The 23,804-nt window shown below is 26.0% G+C and overlaps 1 protein-coding gene across 2 annotated transcripts; it reads right to left on the reverse strand.

Annotated features, from left to right (window-relative positions):
• Positions 1 to 4,579: 4,579 nt before the first annotated feature.
• Positions 4,580 to 22,865, reverse strand: LOC126906422 (fatty acid synthase-like). Of its 2 annotated transcripts, none has more exons than XM_050687034.1 (29): positions 22,739 to 22,865; positions 22,469 to 22,657; positions 21,760 to 21,912; positions 18,184 to 18,357; positions 17,915 to 18,115; positions 17,604 to 17,842; positions 11,773 to 12,195; positions 11,551 to 11,676; positions 11,225 to 11,455; positions 10,826 to 11,015; positions 10,529 to 10,758; positions 10,309 to 10,446; positions 9,766 to 10,191; positions 9,344 to 9,452; positions 9,033 to 9,275; positions 8,805 to 8,969; positions 8,506 to 8,660; positions 8,300 to 8,443; positions 7,946 to 8,236; positions 7,683 to 7,876; positions 7,384 to 7,620; positions 7,165 to 7,288; positions 6,924 to 7,100; positions 6,652 to 6,831; positions 6,068 to 6,587; positions 5,746 to 5,993; positions 5,406 to 5,651; positions 4,953 to 5,166; positions 4,580 to 4,884 (listed from the first exon to the last, which is right to left on the reverse strand). In XM_050687034.1, the coding sequence occupies exons 2-29, from the start codon at positions 22,641 to 22,643 to the stop codon at positions 4,700 to 4,702; spliced, it is 6,138 nt and encodes a 2,045-aa protein (XP_050542991.1). In that variant the 5' UTR covers positions 22,644 to 22,657; positions 22,739 to 22,865; the 3' UTR covers positions 4,580 to 4,699. The 2 variants fall into 2 exon arrangements, with proteins under 2 accessions (XP_050542991.1, XP_050542992.1); XM_050687035.1 differs by having other exon boundaries at positions 22,469 to 22,679; positions 22,739 to 22,824.
• Between the last annotated feature and the right edge of the window lie 939 nt (positions 22,866 to 23,804).

A 23,804-nucleotide genomic window follows, 5' to 3' on the forward strand; every position in this document is an offset into this window, starting at 1 on the left:
CATTTTTTTTATGCTGTAAAAATAAATTATGTAAGAATTTAATATTTAGTTATTAAAATAGGCAAATTCAATTTTTAATTTATTAAAATGTATATTTAATTAACGACTTTTTTTAATTACAAATAAAAACAAACTGTAATATTTCAATAACCCTTATTATTGTGTAAAATTATATAAAATAACAATCAAAAAAATTATTTATTTTTAGAGTTGCATAAAATATAATTAAATAACTATTTAATTTATATAAAGTTAATATTAATTCAGGCATAATAAAGCATTAAAAATCTTCTAAAAAAAAAAAAAATTTTACATGAATTGAATTTTAAAAAATATAAATAGTTTTTATTTTTTAATATTAACTAGAATATAGTAAATTCTTTTTATTATAATATTTAATTAACATTTGTCTAATATTTTAGAGTGTCCATTGACTAATGGATGTTAACATTCAACCGATATATTGCTTCTAAATTTATAGTAATTATAGTTACAACAAATTTAGAAGCATATTTTTAAAATGGTAATTATGAAATAGTTATGTTATCCATACTAACTCAAGTGGTGAAGGAGCTTCGCTCTCCACAGGTTTATGAGTAATTGTTAATTGTTAAATATTTATATGCATTCTTTATTTGTCGTAAAATATCAGTATTAATAATAAAGAACAAATAATCAACTAAAATATTTTAAATGAAAAGTTGTTTATTTTATTAATCATTCAGAAATGTCTAATACGGGTTTCATAAAAAATGAACGAATATAATTTATTTTTAATTTGATACTTTTCATCGAACATTTTAGCAGTTATCTTACTAAAAATATATGTCTTATACTTCTTTTAGATATACTTTTATTAATTTTCAATTCATAGGGCTGTATTGACCATTAGTCGTTGTGCTTCGAGCCAACAAATTTGTTTTGTTTATCACTCATTTTATTAGATTACTATTTTCAATATAAAGATATGTCATAGCTTGAATTTCAGAGCTTCAAAAAGATATAGCTTATAAAAATATTTTTTTCAAATATTGTTTACAATGATACCTACAAATACCACGATTCAAGTTATAATTTTAATATTGACTTCTATAAGTTCTTTAACGTTTGTTTAATATATTAGCTGAGAAGGTATTGTTTTTTTGATGGTATGTGTTTTTTTTTATGTTTGTCCATGAAAATTCTTAGTTTTCACTGGACTGATAATCAATATGTCAAAAGTACCCGATTTTAATGTACATAATTTTAATCAACGTCAAAAATTTGAAAGAAACCAACTCATTTTTTAAAATTAAAAAAAATATCTTAAAATTAGGCAACCATAAAAATAGCATTTTCAAACATTTTTTCTCTATTTTAAAATTGATGGAACAGTTTTTTAAAACATTAATTCAAATGTGATTTTAATAGAGTATGCTAGAGACAATAAACTTTTTGTGGTATATTTATCGAAAAATCCCATGAAAAACCTAAGTACAAGAAGGATTTGGAAAAGACAAATGTGAATTTTTTTTTAATACAATTAATTTTGAAAATATTCCGAAAGGTTCAACTTCTAATCAATATCAAATTAAAGCTTTTGAAGTGTACAATAAAATTATCAGTTTTACATCCTTCTTTTTCACAAACTTAACATACAATAATGGGTGGTGATCGTATTTTACATGTTAGAAAGTCATATATGGTTCTTGGCTAGTCCAAATATGGACAGGATGGATATTAGGCCTGCTTACACCAAAAACCGGACATTACTAATGAGATAATAACACTCTTTGTGTCTTCAATAATTTTTTTCAGCTCGCACTTGATCAAATTTAATGACCAATACGCCGAAAGAACACTAAAATGAAATATATTTTAATGATCACAAATCAATATATGCTTTACTATACCAAATTTTTCAATTTGATTTAAAGTCTAAAATTATATTTTTTTAATTACCTCATTTTCGAGATTATTACCAAACATTTTTATCAAGTTATTATTTATTTTTAATATATTAAAAGTAATCCATGCAAAATTTCAAACTCAAAATGTCATTTTTAACTTATTTTTTTGATCCTTTATAATTTAAAAATGTTGAACTTTTAAACACTAAATTTAACTCAACTTGAAAGTTTAAAATTTATATCATTAAATAGAAAATTTTATGGGGACTGAAAAATTGTATTTTTTTTATTGATTTGTGATCAGTAACTTATATGATTACTATTAACAGTAAATCTATAAGATAATTCAAAATTTTCTTAAAATCCCTATTTTTGTCGTATTTTTATTGTATTAAATATTCATTAAATAGAAGTCTTGATAATCTTTTCTATGTAACTCTTAAATAAAAAATCTTAATTGATATACTGAACATAATATATTCTGCTTGTTACGTATTTTCTAATTAAAATATATTTATTTATTCATATGTAACCTAATAATCAGACATAAATATTTGTTGTATAAATTAGAATTTTTGTTATTATTTAGCCCATGTACGAAACTCTAATTGCAGATTTGAAATTGGCGCAAAAATGGGTTTAAAAAAGTATATTTTGGTCTCTAATGAAATTTTCTTCTACATATAAATTGTATTTATATGTAACAAGCAATTTTTTTTTTTGAAAAGTATTTCATCAAACCTTTTTACTTTTATTGATGTTTGCCATAAAAGTAATAACTACTTTATAATTTTTTATAATTTCTGCGTAAAAATTACAATACTAAATGATTAAATATTAATTTTATACTACGTTGAATTGCTATAATAGACATTTATTCGTATATTATACTTATAAATCATGGTATGGTATTTATAGATTTGGAGAAAACGTATGATAGAGTACCGAGGGAGGTTTTAAAATGGGTATTAATGAGAAAAGAAGTCCCTAAAAGTTACATTGATATAATAGATGATATGTATGATGGCACTTGTACCATATTAAAAGCATAGGAAGAGTAACAGGAGGTTTTAGGGTAAAAGTAGAAATGCACGAAGATTCTGCTTTAAGCCCTTACTTTTCTAGAGTAATGGATGAAATTACTAGAAAAATATAAGGAGAGGTGCCGTGGTGCATGTTGATCGCCGACGATATAGTGTCAATAGGAGAAAATAGGGAGGAAATTAATCAAAGGCTAGAGGTGTGGAGATCAGCTCTTGAAGAAAAGGGTTTAGGAGTAAGGAGTAGGAGTAAGACACATTATATAAAGTACGAGTTTCATAAAGGAGAACATAAGGTTGGTTAAATGACAATTCAAGTTCAGTGACAATAGGCGAGGACGTGAAAGGAGAGGTGAAAAGTTTTAAGTATTTATAATCAGTTGTGCAAAAGAATGATTGAATTGATTAGGATGTAAGACACAGGTTTAAGTGCGGGAGATTGAAGTAGAGAAAAGTGTTTGGTGTGTTATGCGATAAAGGAATTCCAATGAGGCTAAAAGGTAAGTTCTTTAAGATTGTAGTAAGACCGGCTATGATGTATGGTTCAGAGAATAGTTATAGAAATGAATGTTGAAGGAAAAAGAGGTAGAAGAAGGCCAAAAAAGAGATGGAGGAATGTAATTGAATGCAATACGAGGACGGCTGATGTGAGCGTAGATTTTGTGGATGATTGTGTCAAGTGGATGTTTAGAATAAGGCTAGCTGACCCCATGTATTTGGGATTAAGACGAGGAAAAAGAAAGAATACTTATAAATCATAGAACTACTAATTAGGAATAATGAACGAAATAGGAGTTAATTTTTCTTTTGGAATAATCCAACAATCTCTTAAAATTAAACACTATCTACAGATCTGTATCGAAGCGTTCCTCATGATAGTGATTTTAATCATTGTCACATATTATCTATACTTGTCCGAACTATGCCACGTCCATACCGTGGCACGACTCCACGCTACCATTTTTTTTTAAGTAGCTTTTATTTTTTTTAATTTAGCTTAACAATGTATATATGTATAATAGACTGTCAAATGTATAGTAGAATATTTTTATTTTTTTAATGAGTCATTTGAGGTAATACTACACATTTGATTTAATAACATAATAATGCATATTTTCTTTTTTAAAAAAAATTTTTCAATAAAAAATCAGTACGTTTTATAGGGCGTGGTGTGGCGCGGTGGTCACACTAGTTGTTGACAAAACTCTAGTGTTAAGTCGCGCCTACCGCCGTAGGTGAACGGATGGGTGACCATGCGTGCGCTTCTACGGTGGCGAAAAGCACCATGTTCCCAGTGCAGAAGGCAACGAAAAACTACTGCACTTAAATTTCCCCAGGACATACCCAACAAACTTGTCCCAACTATGCCACGACCCCACTGTGTTTTATTTTAACTCTATTACTATAAAATTTGTTTTGACTCGAAGTAAATCAAATAAATATATTTTTATTTTAGTGAATTAAACATTAAAAATTATTGCTTAATGATAAAAAACTTAATGAAAAAATTTGATAACGCCTTGTACATTAATAGCAAAATAAAAGCCCCAGAATAATTTGTGTATTATTCGTTACATTTTATACTAGAAAGTAGTTCCGTCAACCATTTATGTTTGAAAATTATTAGTTAGTCCGTAGATCAATACAATATTTTCAAAGGCAATTTATTTATTTATTTATGATCATTTAAAGTAAAATATATAATAACAAATGTATTTGAGTTCATATAAATATTTTAAGAAATAAGAAATTCTTCAATCCATTTGCATTTTAGGCTAAAAATGAGTTAATTTTAGTATGGAGAGTTGGGAATGACATTAGTCTCAGATCTTCAATATTAATCAACGTATTAGTTTCTTGTTGAATTAAACTTTGAACTTTAGGCCCTAAAATTGTATCCAGTCCTAGTTGAGCAAGAGTGAATGTTGGTTCTACATCAGATAATGCATTGTGTCCTAGAAAAAAAATAATAGTATAAAATTATATAAAATAAAATAAATATTAAAATAATAAATGTAATTACCGAAAAGTTTAGCTATTTTCATTAACACGAGACTTGCAGCATCTGTATTTTCAAGACTTTGATGTAATAGTTTTGAGCATGAGATTACTAAATGATTATTTTGTCGCGTAACATTGTCTAATATATTCAAAGCTGATGCCATGGGTTGAATATCATAGCGTGAATCATTGAATGAGTCTGAACATTCACTTATAGCACCATATTCTACAATTACCTGACAATAAATATTTATATTAATTCCACATATAAATGATGCTAATCATTAGTCAACTGAAATATCATCTCTTAAGTTGCGTAATTGTTTTTGTTTTTCAAAAAAAATGATTTCTTTAATAATTTTATTAATTATCTTATCCTTAAATTAGTTTATAAAAAGTAAATATTTCATTTGTAATTTATTAAAATTATCATATAGATGAAAAATAGTGTGGCTCTAGTTATAAAAAATCTTACAATTGGGTAGCCTGAAATAGATCGAATTTCAGCAACATTGTGAAGACTAGCATGGGCAAATGCATAGTTGGTTTTAGAAACTTCTCCACGAGTTGCTAATGTTGGGGCAAGAATAACAAAATGTTCCATTTGGGGACATACTCTTCTGCTTATTGTGTCAAAGTTAGCAACAATATCAGCGACATTATTTTTGGCTAAACTAAAATCATTTTCACTGAGAGAATGTAATAAACCTGTTGACGGAGCCTGTAGATATAATATTAAGTAAATATTTTAGCAAAGATACAATAATTGTTTATTTACTAAATTTTTGAAATTCAGTTATCAAATAAATTCTTACGTTGCTCAAATGATAAAATCCACAGACTGGCCCCAATTGTAAAGCTTCTTTTAGTGCTTCTTCGACGCCTTTTACTGTTGAAAGGTCGGCTGAAGACATTACTACATTAACGCCTTTGTTCTTCAAGCGTCTTAAAACCAACGTTTTGAAACCAGACTGTACTTTATTTTTTGTAACCAAAACAAATTTACGAGCGCTTCTTGATGCTAAATGTTGTATAAGTTCTAAGCTTAAAGCATCATCATCACCTTTAATTTTATAATGATATGATAAATAATAAATAATTGTGAATATTTAAATACAAAATTGTTTTATTATTTACCACTTATGACCAATGATTTCTCGGACGAAAAGAAAGATTTTGGCAAAGCAGTTACTGTGTGTTTAGCTGGTACATTTGTTTTTTCTTCATCTCTAATTTTAACAACAACTCTTCCCAAGTAACTACCACATACAGTGAATTTAAATGCTTCTTCAACTTTATTTACCGGGAAAATAGTCGTAGACAAAGGTTTTACATGCTTATTTTTTATACCCTGGGCGACTAAACGCTGAATATATTTTATCTCCGAGTCTGAGAAATGTATGGTACTGAGAGAAATTTTATTAAAGCTAATAGATTTCATGTTTCCGGATATTCCTAAAGAATCTGAGACAGGTACGACTACTTCAAACTCAATAAGTCGTCCGTATTCAGCTAAAGAATTAACAAATTCTTGACGTTTATTAATGACTGTATAAGTATCAAATATTAAATCTACACCACGTCCTTCCGTTTGCTCTAAAAGGTGTTGTTCAAATCCTCCATTGTCAGCTAGATTAGCAAAGTTGTGATCGTTTAACTAAAAATAAAATCACATTAATAATTATAATAAAAGTTAGGCATTTTTTTCCATTAAAATTTACTTGAGGGTATATTGATTTCAAAAATTCTTTTTGTTCTCTATTAAAAACTCCAACGTAAGGGATAACTCCTAGCTCAAGTGCAACAGCTATAACTGCAGTACTAATTCCACTTGCACCAGCATGCACGTACATAGATTCACCTGATTGAATGTTTCCTCTTACTACCAAAGCGTAGTAAGCCTATAGATAAATTAATTTTGGTTACAATAAATATTTTAATAATTTTTTATTATGAATATTTGTAAATCTTCCGTCAATAAATTGAAATTTACCAAACTATAAACTCTTGGGATAGTTGAGGCTTCTTCAAGAGTCCATTCGTCTGGTATTTGCCAGACAAGATCTTTATGTACTAATACGGATGTAGCCAGTGCACCACCAGGTACTAAACCAATGACACGTTTGCCAGAGGAGTCTCGCCCTGAAAATTCCATTCCAAGATAGCTTTCCTAAATTATGAAAAGAAAACGATGTTGTTCACTATCATAAAAGAATGTCTATATTTAATTTTACCTGTTGAGCAATATCTCCATTAAGTCCATTGTATGGGAATCCTCCATTTGCGAATTTCACGTCCAATCCATTAAGTGGAACATAGTATGGGTAACATAAATTATAATTTGGATATTCTTTAACACTAAGAATAAAAAAACACATTTGTGTCATACATATATATATATATATATATATTCTTTAATAAAAAAGGTAATTAAATATTTTCTATATAAGTACTTGTATTTCGAAAGTTTTCCTTCGATGTATTGAAGACTACTAAGATCGCCTACTTTTGTTGTACCAATAAAGGCATGTTCAGCTTGTACCATAGTCTGTTTATAAGGAATTAATGCATAAGTTCCCCATACACCATTTTTAAAAACATTAATTGCTAAATCTTTCTTTAATTGCTCTTGATACAGTGGAGCTGTCAAGGAAAAAGCTGGAGCTTTGTTATCTTTGACTGATATGCATCTAAATATTATATGATTATTTTTTTTTCAATTTTAAATGAAAAAATGTATTATGTAGTTTACCTAACACAATGGCCATTTGAATCTTGTCTCAAGCTTTTTGTTAATGGTATTACTCCAGAGTTATCTAAGTTTTGACCCACTAATAAAATGCTTTTATTATTTAAAACAGTGTTTTTAAGATTAGATTTTAAAAATTCAACCCAGGAGAATGATGATCCTGTGGCTATAACTAAAGGATTGGATGATTCTGTAACCTAAGAATTGTATGAATTATTATCGGCGTCCTTAAATAATCATTATAATTTAAATAAATATTTTAATACTTTTTTTAATAAAATAAACATATTATGGCCTTTAGTGTATTTTGCTACAATTTCTATTCCAGTTTGTTTAAATTTTGGATCGAAACTGTGTTCAACAGTAAGTAAGAAACCACCATTTTTAACAGCAGCTATTATGTTACTAAATAAGTTTTTATTTTCAATTACACCGTGAGTTAACACTAAATTTGTAGGGTTTTCTATTGTGCTGGAAGTAATATCATGTTCGTGGTATGCTACGAGTTTATCTGTTTTGTAATGACTGATATTCTTTGCATAGACATTGCAGTTGACCTGTAAATGTTTGTTTAGAATTAAGCAAATATTCAATTAAATAATACTAAATATTTATCATACCAGTGTTGATGTTTTAGAACTAATTAAATTTAAGACTTGTAAAATCAACAGTTCTTGTTGAATTGTTACAATCTCGCAAACTTCTATATGGCCTATAACATTATCTAACACGATTTGAGCGATTAAATTAAGTGGTTCATCAACCTGTTAAAATATTTAGATTGTATTAAATTCATTATAAGTTAAATCATAATAGTGGTATATACTTCATTCGATTCATATGGAATAAACGAATAAGTGTCTAAATCAAATGATTTTTGTATTTCTTTACGAACAGGAACTAATTGTGATCTAATATCAGTGAATTCTACACCTGCAGTTTTAACAACTCTAATGTTTTCATAAACGTTGAATGATATGCCTATTGAAATTGTGTACAACATTAAATATTTAATATGATTTTATTTGATTATATTTAACTATTAATGAGTTAAAATACTTTTAACAAATTAATAATTAATTAAGAGTTAACAAAAGCAAATTAATTTTTTTATTTTATATTTACTTTTTGAGGATAACGATTGATAATGTTTTTTTGGTAAAATTGAAATTTTGTTTATGTATTTGATAGCATGATAATGTCTCGTATCAAGATTTAATAAGTGTACTTGCAGTAATGATTCAAGAAATGGAGCCCATTGTCCATCAAAATCAATACTACCACTATTACCTAGTAAAATAAAATTTGAACTAAAAAATTCTTTTTTGAAATAGTTTCATATATTTTACAGACCATTTTGACTAACAATGCTTAAATTCTGGAAAGTTTTTCCATATTTGTATCCTTTGTATGTAAGATCTTTATAAATATCATTAGACATTAGTTGACCTGCATCATAATCCTTTATTTCCGTTAATTCAATTTGGTCGTCGGTTACTTGGATATCAATAAATCCAGAAACAACAACACAGTCGTTTTCTTTTATTTCAAATTGACGTGTTTCTTTCAAAATATTGATAATGAAAGTTAGTTTTCCTATAGTAAAAATGTTGATTATAAAAATTTAACCTGGTTAGTACTCTAGTCATTTTAGACATAAATACCATTGGAGGGTATAGAAGTTAATTTGAAAAATTGAACATCGTCAAAAACTACTGGCAATTCTTCAAGAGATTTTAACTGAAGTTTAGCTAATACGTTCCAAACAAATAACTAAACAAATATAATATATATTTAAAAATTGTACAACAATATACTATATACACTACTACTATTATCTATCAAAAACTATTATTTAAGTTTTGCGATCATTAATAATATTTTCTGTGAAAAAAATAATTTGTAGTATAATGACCTAAAGGTAATTAAATAAAGGTAGTTTAATTTATTAGTGCCAGAGAGATCGAAAAAAAACATACATAACTCAGCGCAAAATAATCGAACCACTGATTTTAATAACAAATTATTGGTTTTTATATTTCTGGAATTCTATCAATAAATAAATTATGAAATATTCGAAACTTACTAAGTATGATGAATATGGTAGAACTTCGACACCATCAACAAAAGTACCTTTAAGGTAATTATAGGAATTGTTTTCAACATCTATTTCTAATACTATCTCTCCAGATGTAGCAGTTTCTGTTTCAATGAAGTTGCATACATGCCAATCACTAGAGTGGTCCCATTCAACTAATGGTTGAAGAGATGGAGTACCTCTAGATACTGGATACTCTATTGGAGGGTATAAATTTTCTAATTTGGGTTGTAATCCAGCATTAAAAAGTTTCCCTATGCTACGTAATAAATCTGATGTAGTTGATTGATTTCTCCTTAATAAACCTAAATGAGTACAATTTGATCCAGTGCTAGATTTTAGAAGAGGTTGGAAAATAGAATTTGGAGCAATTTCAATCACTATAGAGTTATCAGGTATTTGTTTCAATACGTCCTGAAGAAAAAATGTTTGCATTAAATTGCGTTGTGTATCATTATTTAAGATAAATATTACTTTTAATAGATTATCAAAATGAAAAAATGTTTTCAATACCAAGAGGCCTTAACTTACTAAAAAGTATACTGGTGATACTAAATTGTTAACTTGATAAGATATCGATGAAAATTGTGCCAATGGTGAATTCCATTCGGATTCTGGTATAGATGTACTTAACCATCTCGACGATCTAGGTTTTGGATTTGGTACAACCTTTAAAAATTAAATTTATATTCATGCAGTTTTTAAATAGTTTATTAATAAATGCACTACCCAAGCTGACTGTTAAACTTACACCCTTGACTTTTTCTTTAAAAGCTGGACCAACAGATAAAATATATGGTGAATGAAAAGCTACTCCACAACTGTTTATTTCCCGTGCGAATACTCCTTCAGATTTCAATTTATTAACAAATTTAGATATTGAATCAGGAGGACCAGAAATAGTAACATTGTCTGCAGTATTATTACAAGCAACGAAAACATCTGATGGAACTTTGGTTTTGACTTCTTCCCAAGATAAACCTATTTTTTTTTTTAAATAAGTATCATTTAGCTACACTAAAAGTGGTTAATATAATTTTTCACTTGCCTATTGAAGCCATAGCTCCAGGTGGTAATTTTTTATCTAATATACTGCGTCCTCTCCAGTAAGCAATAGTAATTGCTTGTTCTACGGTTAATGTTCCATCAGCGTATGCACAAGCTAATTCACCTGCCGAGTGTCCGATGATTTTATCAGGTTCAATTTCAATTAGTTTAAGAATATCTATTAGCGCCATCTATACAATTAAATATTAACATTTATTGACAATCAAATTAAATTTGTTATGGCTACTTCAACCATAATGAGGTTGTGTTAGATCAGCAGTTGGTGTAAAACATCCTGTCAAATAATTGTAAGATAGAGTGAACCTCAAATAGTTGGGATAGAGGCTAAGGATATGATTATGATGATTCACATTAAAATAAATAAAATTATATATTTTACTTGTATGGAAGCAATTCCAACAAATGTATTTAATGGATTATCAAAAATAGCTGGGTCATTTGAGTTGTAAAGAGCATAAAGATCTAATCCAAGAGATTTCAATACTATGGCAGATTTCTCAACAGACTTTTGGAATGGTGCCAATTCCATAAGCTCTCGACCCATACCAATCCACTGACTTCCCATTCCAGCAAAAACAAACCATACTTCTCGCTTTCCTACTCCGGTAGACTGTATTACAAAATAAATAAATACGATATATTATGAATAAATTTGAATTAAGAAATCTTTATACTCAATTTAGCATGTTTTTTCATAGAACTTACCACTACTTCTCGATTATTATGTTCTCCGAGGATACTATATCCTCTAAAAAGATGCCCTGGAATATTTTCACTTTGTACATTATACAATAAACCATACAATTCTGGATCTCTGGGTGTTTCTTCAACCTATTGGAAATGCATTTTATTCCATAAAATTGTTTATGATTGTAATCATTTTATTAGGTAATATTTAAAAAATAAAATGAATAAAGATATATTTACTCGGTTCAACATATAGTTAACCGAACTTTCAGTTCTTCCTGAACCGATTATCAATCGAGGGATTGGATCTTGAGAATGAGGTTTCTTATCTTTACAACTTGACTTTAGTAAGACATGTGCATTAGATCCTCCAATACCTATAGAATTCACTGCTGCTATTCCTCCTTTCCATGGAAGTGACTTACTAACTACTTGAAGTCTGCCGTCTTTAAGGGCTGGCACTTTAGGATTGGGAGTAACATAATGGAGAGTTGGTGGAATTTCTTGATTTTCCATTGCCAATACTAATTTTACAATCCCGCAGAGTCCAGATGCTGGTTCACTGTCACCCATGTTTGACTTGACAGATCCAATCAAAAGTGGTTTTGAACGATTTTTGCAATATACTTCCGTAACAGCATTAAGTTCTTGTGAATCTTTTAACTAGTGCAATTTATAAAAAAAAGTCTTAATAATTAAGAATATAAATTCAAAAAATATTATGTATATATATATATATACACAGAGTGATTGATCTCTAACTTTTTCCTAAAATAATAATAATAATAATAAACCGTAGAATAGTTAGGTCACGGCATAGTGTGAGCGTGATATAGTTGAAACAAGTATAGATGATATCTGACAGTGATTAAAATCACTATCATAAATAACGCTTCGATGCAAATCTGTAGATAGTGTTTAATTTTAAGAAATTGGTGGATTATTCAAAAGAAAAATTCTAACTCAAAAAGAATTAAGGAAAAATTGCAAAAAAATCATTGCAATGATGGCATTATGAAAATGTTAAAATTAATTTTTTTAACTTAATAGAGAAAAAAAATTGAAATAAGTTTAACTTAATATTTTATGGCAATTAGATTTATATAATATTCATGAAAGTATACCACCTTATAAGGTATATTAAAATAAATTAAAAAACAATATCAAAAATTTTAACACAAAAATAATATATTTTTGATTATGATAACCATTTTCAATATATTTCGAAATTTTTTTTTCATAATATACTACATTACTATAATATAGTATATTACATAAGATTTAATTTAAGATTAAATAAAAGTATTAATATTTCCGTAAAATTTTTAAAAATTAAGTTAAAAATTTTTAACTTTCCTGTAAAAATTGTTATTTTGAATCCCTCTATGGTCAGGTCAAGAGTCAGATTTTCAAAAAATGTATATCAAATGAATAAGTAAACATAAAGTATTTATTAATAAAAAATTGTATTGATCTATACATTTTTCGAAAAGTTATAGTAATTTAAAGTTGAAAAATATGAAATCGTAAATTTTAACACCAAAATTTCTGTTTTTAACATTTGCACATAGAAGATAAGTCGTCGGGACAAACTTACTTTAACATATGTTAAAGTTCGGAATATTTTCAAAACTTAAGTTGAAAAAGTTAAATTTTTGTGCAGAAGTGGCTATTTTGAATACTCCCTTTTGTGCAGATAAAGAGTCAGATTTTCAAAACATTTATATCAAATAAAAGAAAAATATCTAAGGTTTCAATATATAAAATAATTATTTTAAATTGTTCATTTTTTAATAAGTTATGGTAATTTTTAGAAAACAAAAGTTTTAAAAATATCGAAATTTATCTATTTTAAAAATCGTATTTTTTGGGGGGATTTTCACAATTTACGGGGAACCAGGGAAAAATTTTCAATTTTTGATCGTAATGTCTTCGACTAAATACGATTTGTGATCTTTTGAAGTAATGTTCATCAAAATCGGTCCAGTGAGAGCTAAGATTGAGCGTTCACGGACACAAAAAAAAAAACACATCATGGTAAAAAATATCTTCTCAGCTTCGAATCGAAACCAAAAAAAATTATTTTTAATTTGTTTATTAGTATTTATTAGTATTTATTTCGAGATTTTTGAGTGGTTAAATATTTTTTAAGTCTATTTTTGATACTCTATCCTTATCCCTTACGAAAGTACCAATATTTTTTTTTTCACAACATAAATATTTAACTAGTTCAGATAATAAATAATGATTCATTTAAGAAAATAACTGAGTAATAACTTCTTTAAACTAGTATTTCGGTAGATAGTAACACTTGCAATGTATATTGAAGGCTAATGTGCGGTGTGTGTTATTTTTACCATGAAGCATCACTCTACCTTGCTACTCCTCCTACCTAACTGTAAAAATATTTATAACTCCCGGTTAAAAAGTTATTAACGACTAATCTCTTTTCTTAGTTGGATCATTTTCTATTATATTATTTAGTTAAATATACAGTGTTCAGTAAGTAAGAAATCGAATTTCTATTGTTTTTATTGTTTGAAATTTGAACTGTGTTTCTTACTTACTGAATACTCTGTATATTATGTCAATAAAAAAATGTTTTACCCTTGTAAGGTATAAGGATAGAAAAAATATAAGGAAATAGATTTAAAAAATATTTAACCACTCAAAAATTAAGAAATAATTACTTAAGTAAAATTAAAACTATATTAAAAATATTATTAATTTAAAAAAACTAAAAAATATTAAAAATATTAAACTCAGTATGTGTTTAGCGTTGATAATGGTAACATTGTTTCCGAAATACGTATCCGCGACTTTTCATTAATTTTTTTGTGGCTTTTGAGTTTAATATTTTTAATATTTTTTAGTTTTTTTTAAATTAATAATATTTTTAATATAGTTTTAATTTTACTTAATTAATTAGCCACAAGTGATCAATTTTTATTAAATAATTACTGCTTAAAATATTATAAAATAATTATTTTAGAAGAAATCTAGTAGACAACAATAAAAAATCACCCATTATATATCCCGGTTATGTTATGATATCCAAATAGTTCTATTAAATTCATATTTGACCTTATTTCATATTTATCTGTTTCTTTAATTATTTTTAGTTTCATAATTTCTTCTAATAAACTTCTTCAGTTTCTTTTTGTCTTCGTTTGCGATTGAACAGGTTTCGAATGCATACAGTATAATACAAACTAGCACATTGGAGATCACTACATAACCGCAATAATTAAGAAAATAAAATTGAGTTGCTTTAGTAATGTCTGTAGATATCAAAGTTTAGCAAAGGGTGCACTAGAATGGAAACCAGAAGATAAAAGACCACTAGCGAAACTAAAAGAACGATGATAAGATCATGTCGAGGAAGGAATTTCAGTTACTAGAAGTAGATGACCCTAAACGAATAGAGGAAAATCATAAAGAATGTAGGAATTTATATTTAGTAGCGATTGCCCTAAATTTCAAACAATTAGCTGAAGAAGAAGTTATATATACAGAGTGGAACATATCTAACTGATAATTCTTATTACTTTTGATACATTTAACATATTGTTATATTTTTTTAGCTTCGATGCGAAACTGAGAAGGTATATATTTTAACATGATGTGTTTTTTTTTTGTGTCCGTGAACGTTAAATCTCAGCTCTCGCTGGACTGATTTTGATGAAAAATACTTCAAAAGATCACAAATCGTATCTAGTCGAAGACATTACCCTCAATAATTGAAAAAATTTCCCTCGTTCTCCGTAAATGGGGGAAACTTCCAAAAAAATTACAAATTTATAAAGCTTACAGGAAGGGTTTCAAAATGTCAATTTTTCACAAAAAATTAACTTTTTCAACTTAACTTTTGAAAATGTTCCAGAAAGACTAACACTTCTATATATAACTTAAATTTTAATATACTTTATCATTCATGAAAAAGAACCCAGCACAGTGGGGTCGCGGAATAGCTATACGTGAATATACGGAATAGCTATAACTATACGTGGTATAGTTGGGTCCAGTATAGATTTAATCTGACAGTGATTAAAATCACTATCAAAAGAAACGCTTCGATGCAAATCTGTAGATAGTGTTTAATTTTAAGAAATTGGTGGATAATTACAAAAGCTACATTATCTGCTAGTTTCTTATTANTAAATTGGTGGATTATTACAATAGCAAAATGAACTCCTATTTTCTTATTTATAACATGATTAGTAATTCTTAGATTCAAAAATATAATATATAATAATCATTTTTATAAATATTTTCAAATTATTATTGATTTTGATTTTTAATATATTAAAAGTAATTACTTATAATCTCATTTTTTTTGCCCTTTAAAATGGAAGTTAATAATAAAACAAAAAAATTAATTTATTACTATAACTTTTAGCTCAACTTGCAAGTTTCAAATTGACATAATTAAATAGAAAAAAAATGGTATTGTTAGGATTAATATGCACTCAGGAAATTTTATAATTACTATTTACAGTAAATTTTTTATTTCATCCATTGTTAAAGTCAGGTGAAACTGAAAACTATTTTTTTTTTAGATTTATGATTTATATAGCAACATGTTACGAAAAAATTTAGAATGTTATAGACTGGTAGTAGCACACAAAAATAGAGTAAAAAAATTAATAAATTTCAAAGTAAAATCATATAACATCAAAACTAATTCGACAATATACTTTAAAAATATTATAAATTTAATTCGACATACTTTATCTTAATCAGGATATAAATAAGGAAATAGCAGATAATGTAGCTTTTGGAAAAATCCACCAATTTTTTAAAATTAAACACTATCTAAAGATTTGAATCAAAGCGTTTTTTATGATAATGATTTTAATCACTGTGCCGGGAGTCCCCTATGCTGGGTTTTTTAATTAAAGGAAATCATTAAAATTTATTCAGTTCATATTTCAATTGTAGAATCTTTTAAAACATCAAAAGTTACTAGGAAATTATTACTATTATTTTTATTTAAATTATCTATTACGATAAAAATGCAAAAAAATATTGAGCTTTTCTGAATAAATTTACTATAAATAATAATTATAAAATTTCCTGACTGCATATTAATCATAACGATACAATTTTTTTAATTCTCATAAAATTTCCTATTTAATGATGTCAATTTCAAACTTGCAAATTGAGCTAAAATTTATAGTAATAAATTATTATTTTTTTTTTTTTTACTATAAAGTTTCACAAAAATCAACTTTAAACGATTAAAAAAATAGGTTAAATATATAATTTTCGTATTTTTAACATATTAATAATCAAAATCAGTATTAATTTAAAACAATTATTTTTTTTCTTAATTATTTTTTTAAATGTAAATTCTTACTTTTTAATAATAAGTAATAATATTAAAACTTAGAAGTGTTAGAAAAAGTCTAATTGCACATTTGAAAATATCGGGAAAAATTGATTTAAAAAAGTATATTTTTGTTTCTGGTGAAAGTTCCTTGTAGTCCAGTATATAAAACTTTGTTATAAGTAACAAACATTTTTTATTGAAAAGTATTGCATCAAGCTCTTTAAATTTTTATATGCGTTAAAAGTAAAGAAATATACAACTACTTTATTATTTTTATAAAATCTTCGTAAAAATTACGATATTAAACTATTGAATATCAACTTCATACTAAATTATTATAATTATTATTTATTCATATATAAAATTATAAATAAAATTATTAATCGGGATAAAATTAAGGGAATAAGAGTTATTGTAGCTTTTGAAATAATCTAGAAATTTCTTAAAATTAAACGCTATTTACAGATTTGCATCGAAACGTTTCTTATGATAGTGATTATAATCACTGTCAGATATCATCTATAATTGTCCCAACTATGCTACACTATGCTACTCTTTCTTTTTTTAATGATTTATTGATTCTTGGACTACGTTAAATTTATATTTTTTATTATTTGATTTTTGTAACTTTTAAATATTTAAAGTATAAATTATACTTTATATAATATATTGTATGTTATATAGTATATAGTATAATATACAATATTTTCTAGAAAATTTATTAGTGTATTGATAATACCTGATCTCCACATGCGTTGCTTTCAACATAATCTACATCTGCTGGACTGACATGGGCATTATCTAACACTTCTTTATACAATTTCATTTGTGCGACATTAGAAGGGTGAATAGCTCCTTCTAATCGAAAACCTTCTGTATTTGCACAAGCATTTAAAGCAGTGGCATATACACGTTTAGCATCTCTGGCACGCTGTAAGTATAGGACGACAATAGCATCACTTCGAACATATCCTTGACCTTAAAAAGTTTCAATTTTAACATACTGTTTATTAATCATTAATAGTTTTAAAATTTAATTTCTGAACTTACCACTAGCGTCAAAGGGTTTACTTACTCCATCAGGAGCAAGTGAATTAAATTTCTGCAACATAACAGACAAAACAGGATTCAATATTAAAGAACAACCACCAATAATGACGCCATCAGCAACTCCAGTTCTTATCATTCTGTATGCATGTTCAAAAGCTAGTAAACTGCCAGAAGATCCAGTATCGATTGAATAACTAGGACCTTTAAATCAATACAATTATAATAATATTTTTCTAAGATTCTTTAATAACAAATTGTTATTATTTTACCTTTTAAATCAAAAGAATAAGAAATACGGTTAGGGAACATAGTTCTTGTTACACCTAAAAATTCATAACCATTTACTCGATCAGGTTCAGCAGACCACCAATCAGCAGAATCATTTTCAGTAGTTGCTATAACTACACCTGTGTTTGATCCTCTCATAGATGTTGGATTCATTCCTAAAAAGTTATTTTTATAAATTAACTATAATTAATATTTATATTTAACTGTATATAAATGATAATGTTTCAGCAATATACGCAGTATTTTTTCAAGGGTGTTTCAAAACATATATAAATTTCCTTTTTTTAATTAAATTTAGTTAATAATAGTAATAATTATATCATTCTAATTTGAGGGAAGTATATATTTTTTTAATGTATCTAGTCAATTGATAAATTTGACTTTTATTCTTAAAATAACAATTCATTCATTATTTGAAAAAATTATAAAAACCACCAAAAATGAAATATAGCAACTACGTGGGGTTATTAATTACTCCAGTCAACATTTAACCTGTCATAAATAACATTATATGTTTTTCAACGTTATATTTTCTATCTTGATAGTCATACAATTATAAAAATAAACTGATTTTATGTTATTATTGTATATACAAAAATAATCGCTTACAGTTGTTGTTTCGAATAATTCGGTAAAAATGTACTCCACGTTCGTTTATGTTTTATGTTAAACTAATAATAATAGATGTATTAGAAAGACTTCGTATCGCTGCTTTACTGAACGACTTGAGTGGTGGAGAAATATAGGGAGGTTCTAAGTATTCAGTATTGTAATATCCATGCATATTACTTTTAAATAATTCTTAAAATATTTGAATGTAAATTGTAAGAAAAGTACAATATCACAAAAATTGTATAATTTACCAAATTGATATAGAAATACTTTGTAATTTAAATATATATATTCATGTAATAGTTATCTAAGTCATGATTACGGTGTAATAAATTATAAAATGATAGTAATAAAACAGTCTAAAAAGGCAGTACGTCATTTGAGATTATCAAAACAATTAGAGATGGGACTATCAACTATATAAAGTAAAAAGGCTAAGAACAACAGCACTGAAGTAGTGCAGTAATTATTGGGTAGAGCTGAATTTCATAAAACAGCATGGAACATAGTAGTGGAGTTAGTTGGTCACTTAACTATTTAGCACAATACGGTAAAAAATGGGCAAGAAACAATCTCGACTGCCGTACGCTTCCTGACACTTACAAATTTTACTTTGGTGTTCAAATTATTTCTATATAACTACAATCTATTTTAAGAATTTAAATAAGAACAACAAAAGATGAGTCAATTTTATCAATTCTTATAAATACATTTTTATGGCAAATTTATTTTAATAACCTTATGATTTTTTAAACCCTCGAACCATAACATCGATAAAATATTATACGTAGTAATTCATTCGTGTTCTACCGCAATTTAGCTCCTTTCTTATAACACTCCTATTATTATTATTATTCTTTTTCTTTTTATTACATTTTGAATTACTACATCAAAAAACAAGCTTTACTAGATGAAATTTGTTTAAATTTTTCAGACACTAAACAATTAGAATATAACAAGTTTTACGATGAATATTCTTCTATTGATTATGAAAATTACCATAAATCTGATGATGAGGTATCTTTTAGTATGAAAGAAAAAAATGTATTGTGGAAAAACTGGGATTAAATGGTACCGACGAAAAACAAGTAAAAAAATTATAAATCCTTGTTATAATAAAATAAATGAAAAGGAAGGAGTCACTAATGAAGCAAAACATGTAAAAACTGAAACAGATACATGAAATATGTATCTGTTTACAAAATTATAAAATTCTATGTTAGAACCTACTGTATCGTATACTAATATATACATTGATAAAATAAAAATAAAGTTGACAAGAAATAGAGAGATATGCGGTTTATACAAATGCACGAAAAAAGGTGTCGCTAGGTGTCTTAACATAATAGGTAAGTTTTCTAATTTATTATTTACATTTAAAGAGTCATTGTTATCAAAAATATGTTACAAATCAAAAGTAGCTATAAGTTGATAGCTTAGCTATAAGCTAAGTGTCACAGGCAACATGATGCAGTGCATGGAGCGCGAATTCAAATTCATAATAATTTTTCCTTTTTTTTTTTGGAATTTTTTTAATCAGCAGAACTAAAAAATAAAAAAACGTCCTATATAACGTTCATATTTAAAAAAAAAAAATACTTGTTTCTTATAAGCCACAAAATAACTAAGTTGTCTAACATTTGCCAACGATAATTCAATCAATAAAAGTACTGGTATGAAAAAAAACCAAATATGATAAAATTCTATAATGCAATTAAAACTTCTGTAGATATAATATATAAGACAATGGAGAAATATACTGTGGCTCGGCATTGTATACAATGATCTTTAACAGTATTTTATTCAATTTTAAATATAGGTACGCTAAACGCACATATTATTTTTCAAGGAAATATAGTAATAAAAAAGTCAAGACTTTTTGAAAACATTGGCTAAATTATTAATGCAAGAACAAATGAAATTTCGCTCATCATTGAAGAATTTGCTGAGAAAAATTAAATTAAGTATAAGTAACTACCAAAACAAACCAGTACCAAAAATGTGATAACTACAACATGTAATAGCATCTGGGAGACGCAATTTTTTAAATTAATCAACAGACCGAAAAACTACTTAATTGTGCACTAATTGCTCAAGGTTGATTTATAAAAATCACCCAATAGAAATTTGCTCAGAATGCTTTGAACTGCATATTTTTTTAAATATTAAATAATTATTTAAATCAAAGAATTTACAATTAAATATTTATATAGAGTGATTTTTTAATTATGACTCACAAAATATCTTTAAAATTACAAAAAGTATTATAATTTTTTCAAAAAAAAAATAACAATAATTCTATCCCCTCTCTCCAATTCAAAATAATATCAAATAAAGATTATTTTGAATAAAATCATGTATGTTTAATTAGCTTCAAAGAATTAAAATGATGTAATTAAGAAAATCACTGATCGATAACAACTTTAGAACGAATATTTAAAAAAATATTACCTTTTTTATAATAGAGCATGAAAAGTAGAGCGGTTTATAAATGAGTATAGATAAAATAAACAAACATGCTTTGTTTGATCTTTTTCTACTTTTAAGCTAATTTAATATATATATTTTATAAAACCTAAATTTATATTACTTTAAAGAGGAAAAAGAGGGATAGACCAAATTTGTTTTTTAATTTTAGAACGTAGTATACTATTAAGTACTGAAAATAAAAAAAATTATAATATGTTTTATACTTTTAAAGTTATAGTTAAACTTTGAATTAATATAATTAATTTTTAAAAAAAGACCAAAATATATGTTTTATTTTTTAAAAATAGAATTATAATTTAAATTTAAAAAAAGCAAATGTTTATGTTTAAAAATATATTAGAATTCAATTATATAAGAAATATGATTTTTTTTCTAAAAAAATAATTACCACATGCACATATGTGGTCAGATACCATCGTGTCACTTGCAAACAGGTGACACGTAAAAGTACTTGCCTGCATCGATAAAAGCTTCATATGTGCTTTCTAGTAATATTCGAACTTGAGGGTCCATTCTATCAGCCAACTTTGGATGCACTCCAAAAAAAGTTGAATCAAACTTAGATAAGTTTTTGATAACTCCTATTTTGGTAACGGTTCCATGAATACCTATAAAATATTAGAAATAATCAAATATCTGGCTCTAATATTTTAATTATAGCTTCTAAAATTATTAAAATAGTAATTAAAAAAACTAAATATAATATAATTTTAGTTTATCTTATTTTTCCTTTAATTACATGTTGTGTTTAAACATATGGGATAATAAAATTTTATGTTTAACAACGTTATCATAAAAATGTATACTTTATAGTATAATTGATTGTTATACTACTAAATTTAAGGGCGTAGTGGACACTTCAGATGGTGCTAAGCTTAATTTTTGCTTACCATTGTTAGTTATCGGATAGGTAACACACGTCAAACCATATAATAAAAATGTTATCTTTGAAAGTAATTATAAAATATAATATAATTAGAATCATGTATTGCATAGTATTAATGTATAATTTAAAATTTTATGATGTTTCAGTTGCATTAAATTAAATAATTATATTATTTGACTTGGTCAATAAGACATATATTTTTTATTTATAAAATATAAATATTTTTACCTTATTTGGATAATTTACCATGAATGTTTACATATATAATAAAATATTACCTTCAGGCCAACGGGATTCTCCTTCAGCTAGGATATCTGTGCCATTAAAAAGTTTTTGTTTAAATTCTTCAAAAGAATCGCAATTAGGAAATCGGCCTGATATACCAGAAATTACAATATCGTCATTATCAATGTATTTTAAGTTTCCAGACGTTGATTGTGAATTTGGGGCCATTTTATAATTTTGATCTAAAAATAATATAAAAGAAGGCTAATTTAAAATAAATACCATCAAAAGTCATTAGTATAAGATAATACACAATAACTCACAATTATTAATAATCCAATAATGCAACGAAAAATATACGACACTAAAAATTATAACTCTGAGTGCCGCGTCATTTAAATACCAAACGAAGATCAAACTAATGTCACAGTTATTATTCAATTAAGCTTTTTTTTTCGTACATTTTTTATTCGTTATATAATTTAAAAATAATGTGATGTCAAGATAAACTCTCATGACACTTGTATTACGTATCAAATAGTAATTCAAAAACTAATTGTATCTACGTTCATTTCTCTAACATATAAAATATCTACAGAAATGAACATACATTATTTTCTTATTATATATTTTATTAGAGACTAATTTATACAAAGCAATATAAAGAAAATATGAAGAAAAAATGTAATATTGTTTTTGTCTAAAAATAATTGATATACTATCTATTTTTGAATTCCAATGAACATAAATAATTTGAGATAAAAATTTATAAATATTAATAAAATATCGAAATATGGATAGTATGGCAAAACGAATACTATCTACAAACCTAAACTTATTTAATTACTAACTTCTTAGTATTCATCTATAAAACGTACAGATTTTTTATTGAAAAATTTTTTTTAAAAAAGACAATATGCATTAGGACCTTTAAATCAATANTTATTGAAAAATTTTTTTTAAAAAAGACAATATGCATTATTATGTTATTAAATCAAATGTGTAGTATTACGTCAAATGACTCATTAAAAAAATAAAAATATTCTACTATACATTTAAAAGTCTATTATATTATTTAAGTATATTTTTAAATGAAAGATAAGAATTTTATCTAATAATTTATTTTAATATCATAATTTTTAGTTTAAAAGTTTTTGATCTGGTGTATTCTATGATATCTTCTTTTAAAAGTCGAATTTTTTAATTAAAATATTAATTTTTTTGTCTCTAATAGTATTATTACCCAACGATTTAATACCTTTTTGCTTACATGCGTTTAAAGCTGTATATACTTGCTTTACTATATTAAAAACTATATACACAGATATACATTGTTAAGCTAAATTTAAAAAAAATAAAAGCTACTTAAAAAAAATGGTAGCGTGGAGT

Source organism: Daktulosphaira vitifoliae, unplaced genomic scaffold (genome assembly GCF_025091365.1).
Source record: "Daktulosphaira vitifoliae isolate Bord-2020 unplaced genomic scaffold, ASM2509136v1 Scaffold_4, whole genome shotgun sequence".
NCBI lineage: Eukaryota > Metazoa > Arthropoda > Insecta > Hemiptera > Phylloxeridae > Daktulosphaira > Daktulosphaira vitifoliae.

Excerpts from the sequence above, each read along its gene's own strand:
- LOC126906422 (XM_050687034.1), bottom strand. The coding sequence starts at position 22,643 with ATGGCCCCAAATTCACAATCAACGTCTGGAAACTTAAAATACATTGAT. Across the intron at positions 11,016-11,224 it reads TTGGAATTGCTTCCATACAA|ATGGCGCTAATAGATATTCT; the intron begins GTAAAATATATA and ends TTAATTGTATAG. Across the intron at positions 7,877-7,945 it reads TGTTTATTTTATTAAAAAAA|GTTACAGAATCATCCAATCC; the intron begins GTATTAAAATAT and ends TACAATTCTTAG.